This window comes from Halyomorpha halys, unplaced genomic scaffold (genome assembly GCF_000696795.3).
Source record: "Halyomorpha halys isolate HHAL.00 unplaced genomic scaffold, Hhal_1.1 Scaffold5.1, whole genome shotgun sequence".
Taxonomy (NCBI): domain Eukaryota; kingdom Metazoa; phylum Arthropoda; class Insecta; order Hemiptera; family Pentatomidae; genus Halyomorpha; species Halyomorpha halys.
In genome coordinates, this window is record NW_027106871.1 from 221,328 (window position 1) to 228,809 (window position 7,482).

Below are 7,482 nucleotides of genomic sequence, written 5' to 3' on the forward strand. Positions count from 1 at the left end.
AATTTGTATTCCTAGTTCAATAGTCTTCTAGTTCAAATAAAATAAAATTATAACAATCAATTTATAAAAAATCATATACGATGTTGTTCAATTCAAAATATTCCTTTGCAATCCGGTACAAATTTACGAAACAACCCCCAATGGCGGGAAACTCAAAATTCCTATGTATAGTATTATTATTCGCCATTAAAGTTTTAATTATAGTTATATAGACTTTAGCTATCGAAATACTTTAACTGTACGCGCCTAAAAATAATATATAATAAATCTCCTGATGAATCTTATTCAGAGGGTGGGTCTTTAACTTCATTATTTACTAACTTTAATACTCCATGATTTTAATATTGAATCTGAAGACGGTGCACGGTAATAGAAATCATATAATTGTTGAATTTATTTTGAAAAAATAATAATGACGATAAATTATTATACACTAGCAAATTTTTGCTACAAAAAATTTGATAAGACCCAAGATCAAGACACCGCCTGATTCTGTTGCTCTTGATGATTTGGAGGGAAACTACTTCAAACACTGAAGAGTAACCGTTTCGTAAACTACCATCCATGAGGTTAAGAGCTGACTAAATTCGTTATGTTATTCCTTTTTTGATCTCTAACGTTAGCAAAATTGATTTATTTAGTTTATTCAGTTAATTTACTAGCAATTTTGATCAAAATATTTTTTTGCTCGTGCGTACCTTACTCTTAGAAATTAATTGATTACCTGGTGCTGTAAAGTGAACTATAAAGTATTTTTAGTGGAAAGTGAAATTTTGTGAAGTTACCAATTTTTTCCCCTTCTATTTGTAAGTCAATCTTCTTCCTGGAAAAATATTATCCAACTTAGAAGTCTTAGTGCTTGATGAAATTTTTGTGTGTTGCAGGTTATTTATTTGTTTTTATTCCACCGAAAAAATGTCACGACCTACAAAGAGGAAATCAAATGCAGTAACTAAGGCACCTAAAGCTAAGAAAATTCCTAAAACAGGTGGGTGTGGTTAATACTAGAAAGCTTGCTTAAAGAAGTAAATAGTCATTTGAGTAAATATGTAATGATCTTTACATAATTGTTTAAAAGATTGATTTAGTTCTATGTTTTTATTGTTTGGAGTACTGATTAAATTTTTTTAATTTCTCACTGACTCCAAGACTTATCACCAATCCTATTTCACAATAATACTTAATTACTCATCTCTCTACTCTCAATGATACAGTATATATAAATGCCTAAATTACTTTGGAAAAGTAAAATTATAGTAATAAACGTCAGTTGAAATTCAACAAATTTTATATCAAATTTAATTTTGTTTTTCATTTACATTTTTCTGTGCTACTGTAGAATGGTTTCAGTTTAAGTGTTATCACTTTATTAGTAAGCAAGCCTCAATAATTGTGCACTAAAACTATTATCTAGCTAGTACGGTGTAGTCTGTCCTTTGAATTGTTGGTTTCTTTATAAATTATTATTTGTTCCAGAAAATAAATTTGTTGCTGATGAAGGGTTAAACAAAGAACCAGGCTCTGTATTAGTGATCGGTGAAGGTATTGCTGGTCAGTTGGGATTAGGCATTGATATTTCTGAAAAATCAAAACCAGCCGTAGTTCCTGATCTCAATAATGTTGTAGAAATTGCTGCAGGAGGCATGCATAGTATTTGTTTAACTGCTGACAGTAAGGTATGTTGAAATTCTATCTTATGATTGGTTCACTTAAAAAATACAATGTTAGTACACAAGTATCAATACATGGCAGGTGGGCGTGTACTCACATTAATGTACTCACACAATGTACAATTGTTGTGGTTATAATGTACAATATTATTACTGCTTTAATTTATCACAGCTGTTGACTTATGCTCCCTCAAACAGACATATGTACCTGATTCTTTTCAATATGGGTGGGGCGTAGATTTATAATACAACTGATTTCAGGTTATAACCAACAGCATCGATCTACTGTTTATCATTGTACATAAACGATTATATTTTTTTATATCATCTGCCATATCAGAGTCTGAGTTGTGAACTAGTATGAGCTCTAGTACTAGTACTAGAACTCTGAATACTAGTGAGCTCTGGCTCCACTTTGGCAATCGTTCCTGAACTGACTGTTTGATAAATGATAAGGGTTCCCTCCTACTATTGACATATTTCAATGTGATGGTTATATTATTTTTAAGGAGAGAATCAGTTTGTTATAGCCCCCTTCACAATTAAAAAATTGAATTAAGATAAATTTCCTAGAAAAAATTTAAGTGATTTATTACAATGATTTACCAACTTTGATCAGTGTTGATCTCATCAACTGAATGAACTTTAAGTGGACATGCCATGGTGATGCTGATAGTGAAAGATGTTGCAGCCACTATGTTCATGTTACTTAACATTTGATGTTGAACTATCAGTTATCAGTTATTATCAACTATCAGATGTTGAACTATCTTTATCATTCCATTGACAACATTCCATAGCTGTCATATTTCTATCTCTCAACAGTTATCATTTTGTAAGCTATAGTTCATATGTTAGTTGCTTTTTTCAAAATTAATTGTGATGACAGTAAAATTGATTTGTCAAATTTTCCTGATGAAATAGAAAGAAACCCTGAAGACTATGTGCAGTATTAACAAATCCGTATAAAGGGTATGGTGTGACTTTCCTGCAATCAGAGATCCAAATGTTGTTTAGTTATTAAAAAATGTTATAATTTACAGAAATTAAGGGATGTATTATTGCATTTCTCAGACTATCGAATCACTATTTAGTTTTAGAAGATGAAGATCATTAATGACCTCAGGTTTAAAATGTAACTCAAGTTGTCGATAAAAACAAATTCATGGCCAAATGGAACTCATGATCTGTTAAAAAAAGATCTTCCACTTAGGTGGTTTGTTTTTTCTTCCACATTTTCAAAATAATTTAATCATTTCACAGTTGGTTAAGTCACTGTTATTAATTAATTAAATTTTGTTAGGAAATTTGTCTCAATCTGATGTTAAGTGTGGAAAGAACTACTACTTACAACTAGTTGAAGATCTATTAAATAACCTTATATTTCATAAGTAAGGCATAATTAGAAACTGAGGATACATGTGTCCGTTGGTTTAGTTCCATTTGTTCATCTCATTAGTTTTCTCTATTTTTTATCAATTTTGCTCTCCTTTTCTTAGTTATTTTTCATGCTAATTGGTATTACTTTTTGAAACCCACAGTAACTATTTTTTGAAGTATAATTTCTCAATGTGCGAAGATATCTGTGAATTTTATGTGTATTTTTATTGTTAATTGTTTATATACCTGAATCAAACAGGTAAGACATTTGATGATATTGTTTTTTAATGCATTTCCTAAGAAAGTTCTGAGTTGAGTTTTTATTTAATGAATTTTTGTTTATAAAGGTTATTGAAAAATATGAAAGCAATATAGAAGAAATAGAAAACATGAAATTAGCCAGTTATTACCTCTTTCTTATTTCTAGTTAGTGAATGAATGGCCAAGAATGCTAAAAAAAAGTATATCTTTTAATTTAAATAGTCGAATATGGTTCTTACAAACTTAAAAATTCCAGGACTACTGGTATAAGTCGTCCATTTGGATATGTTTGGAAATAAGATTGTAGCTTTCTCATTATTTGGTTGTTAATGAATTGTATACAAAGTGGAAAATGTTTGAAAACGAAAACAAAGTGAGTGATAGTCTCGTTTGTTTACTGTAACTTTTCTTAAAGTTATATTTTATTTCATTAAATAAACATAGTCTTGTATGACTGTCAATCAAAATTTAATAGGAAATATCACAAGGTAATTCATAATTTTTTTTTACAAATTCTGCTAACTCAGATTTTTTAAAGAAATTGTATTTCAATTAACAATTTTTGGGAGAGTGCCCGAAGTACATAAGAAAGTGTACAAGCTTGGTATACCATATGAGTATTGGATACTCTTATTTTTAGTTTTATCATTGCCTAACTAATATTATGTGCTTATTGAATTTAGGTGATTACCTTTGGTTGTAATGACGAAGGTGCTTTGGGACGTGACACGTCTGAAGAAGGAACAGAAGCCATTCCTGGGGAAGTAGAACTTCCAGGGAAAGTTATTCAAGTTTCAGCCGGAGACTCTCATTCAACTGCCCTACTTGACAATGGACAAGTTTATATTTGGGGCACATTCCGGGTAATATTATTTATTCTAAAATTACATTTCTGTTAAATAGTTGAAATCTTATATAAATAAAATTAAGAAGTGATTTCAATGTGAAAATTTATTTTTATTTAATAATAGGATGAGCACGGGTCAATGGGTCTTCTGAAAAATGATGCGATTGAGAAAAAACCTGTTTTATTAGAAAGTAAAGTGAGATTCTTAAGAGTTGCATCTGGCTCAAATCATATAGTTTTGCTTGATGAAAATAAGCATGTAAACACTTTTGGATGTGGAGAACAGGGTCAGTTAGGTAGATTATCGGAACGAGCTTCTTCAAGGGATAGTAGAAAAGGACTTGGTAAGATAAATTTTTATTGATTTATTTAACACTACACTTTAACACTTATTTTTAATTTTATTTCAGTATGGTGTGTTAATAAGGCAAGTGCACAAGTGAGAATTTATATCAGATATGTTTCATTGGGAAAGTTACTATCTCTGATAATTTGAAGAAAATTGATCTTTTTTTCTTTAAATTACAATGGTAGCTCTCCTAATAAAACAAATTTGAGAAAAATCCTCATTCATGCACTTACCTCTACCTAGTATGGTGGTAAAAAATTATTTATATTAGCAACAAAATTTTCTATATGTAACTAAATTTGTCCAACAGAACCTTCATAGGACTCATTTATTTTTGCTACTTATTGATTTTCAAGCAAATATTTGATAACTTCACTTAATAAAACTGTCAATTTTTTTAACTATGGAAAATATTTGATGGCTTTTTTATTATTGGAAAATATTTGCTCTGGAAGAAGGAAATTACTCTTTATTTTAATTTCGGCTATCTACAGCTCTGAAAGAGGGGCTTAGAAAAACATAGCAGGTGCTAAAAACACAATCAGTAAGTTTATTTATAAGGGATAATTGTGCATACAGTGGTTATCAGTCATTGTAGAATTGCAGGCAATGAAGAAGCAGATTGACTTGTAAAAGAAGTTAGCATGCTTTCCTTTGAATCAAAATTCATCATTCTTCCAATTTTTATTTCTATAAAAACTGGAAATGAAAATTCAGGAATATATAAATTTACCAAGCAATAACAAGGTGGAAGGAAAAAGGTCCTTGATAAAGTACTAGTTTGGACCCACCGAGATAAGATTTTGTTTCCAATTTTAGATAACTTACTGGACATGTTTACCTCCAACCCCATCTGCACAGAATTGTATCAAACCCATCCCATAGTGCACGCTTAGTACTACAAGATGTCTTTGTACTTGGACAACTTCTTGTCATACTCGGTTTTAGGAAATACAAAATTTGTGATGTCAGTAGTAACGAATAATAAACAAAATTACAACTTTATTGGGCTGCTAGAAGAGAAATACAAAATGATTCCACCTCATTTTGCATCATAAGAAAAAACTTATTTTTTTTGTTTGTTTTTTCTCAATAGATTTAAATATAGTGTATTGATAGGACACATTAAAAATAAATATTCCAAAGATTGGGTGCAAGATGGAAGCTAAATAAAAATAATATTTCTTTGCTAAAATGTGTGATTCCATAGCTGTTTGTGTAGATAATGTCTAGGATAAATCAATTTAAATCGTACATTCTCTGAAAGTGTAAATAGTATAACTTGTCACTTCAAATAGTCATTTTAAAAATAAAAATTTAATTTTGCAGTTGTGATATATAGTAAAAAATGATTCTTCAAACAATTTATGGATCAATTACCACTAAAGCAGTCCTCAGGTTTAAAATTTGCTCGTATTTCTTAAAACAATAATCTATCAGTTCTTGGAAATCAGGAAGTTTTTATGATAGTTCATAGTTATACTATTCTAATTGAGAAAAACAGTATCTGACCTGAGAATGTTTTGGAGATAACATCCTTAGTAGTTTATTTACCTACCCTCACTATAATTGAAAGTTATAAAAATAATTTTTTTATCCACCTAATTCTTTTTTTTAATTTAATTTCTTAAAGTAAATAAATTGTATCAATTATATTATTTATTTAAAAAAAAAACACTAATTATATTATTTAAATTTCTTGAGACAAGGTAATTATTTATTAAATAAATCAAAACTTGTATCCTTTTTTGTCTCAACAAAAACTTGAAAAATTAAAAGTGTTGAGACAAAAAAGGATACAAGTTTTGATTTATTTAATAAACAAAAACATTGGTTACTTACCTTCAATCAGGAGTGGTAAGTGACTCTATTATTAACTTAATATTAAGGAAACAAATTTCCTAAAAATTCTTTTTACAATTCATGAAATTGGCCATAAAAAAGCAGGCCAAAACTTCAAATCATAAAAAATTTCAGTTATCATATTTTATGACAGAATGCCTCATATTTCAAATCAAGGGTAAGAGGTCTTATGTGTTAGTGCTTGAAGACTTCTTGCTCTAAGAGTCTGCCAACTCAGAACCTTCTGGCATGGCCTTCTATGATTGGATAATAAGGGTGCTTGATTTTTTGGTTGTTGGCATTAGATATTTTAATCATTCTGTTCATGTTTTAATCATTAGAGTTAGTTATGAAATCCATAATTGAAAAAAAAATAAATAAAAGGAAAGAAAAAACTTTCTTTTCTATTCCATGCAAAAATAATTTAACACTTAAGTTTTTTAAGTATATTGATAACATTTTTTTTTTTCAGGTCAGTTGTTAACACCAGCTATTGTACCATTTAAAAATCGACCAAAATTTGAAATAGTTGATATTTGGGCAGGAAATATGTGCACCTTTATTAAAGACAATAAAGAACTTATTCATGTCTTTGGATTAAACAATTACAAACAATTAGGTATCATTGCCTTTTTAATACATTCTTACTATAAATAATTATCGAGTCATTTGAAATATATGCTGTATTTATTGTTTATTATAGGCGTTGAAAAGGGAAGGATCATGTTTCATCCAATTCAATCTACATCTTTTAATGATAGAAATTGGATTAAGGTGGCTATTGGACAGCATCACACTATTGCTCTGGATAGTGAAGGTATAATGATATATAAAACATTTATTTTTATATTTTCTTTTTTACCATTAGGAAATTATTTATTCCAACAGGCTGATATTGTTAATTTTTTTTTGGAAGATTATTAATTGACCGTCTGTAATTACTTGTAGAAATACGAACTGAGTGGTGATTTAGAAAGGTATAGTACATTTGAGTTTGCCTGTGGGTAATTGAGGGAGAAGGGTGCGCAGTGGCAAACTCAATTATATATATATATTATGTAATAATTTAGTATTATTTAAAATAAAATAGAATGAATTTTAATTGTTTTTAAATTAAATTCAAATATAAAGGA

General features: G+C 29.0%; 1 protein-coding gene across 1 annotated transcript in view; it reads left to right on the plus strand.

Annotated features, from left to right (window-relative positions):
• Positions 1-538: 538 nt before the first annotated feature.
• LOC106692389 (regulator of chromosome condensation) overlaps positions 539-7,482 on the plus strand; it is a 17,449-nt gene continuing 10,505 nt past the window's right edge. The window contains exons 1-7 of the mRNA XM_067045186.1: positions 539-806; positions 885-988; positions 1,477-1,676; positions 3,995-4,174; positions 4,283-4,502; positions 6,822-6,968; positions 7,053-7,166. Coding sequence (XP_066901287.1) covers positions 916-988; positions 1,477-1,676; positions 3,995-4,174; positions 4,283-4,502; positions 6,822-6,968; positions 7,053-7,166 — 934 coding nt within the window. The 5' untranslated portion in view covers positions 539-806; positions 885-915. The remainder of the gene's footprint in view (positions 807-884; positions 989-1,476; positions 1,677-3,994; positions 4,175-4,282; positions 4,503-6,821; positions 6,969-7,052; positions 7,167-7,482) is intronic.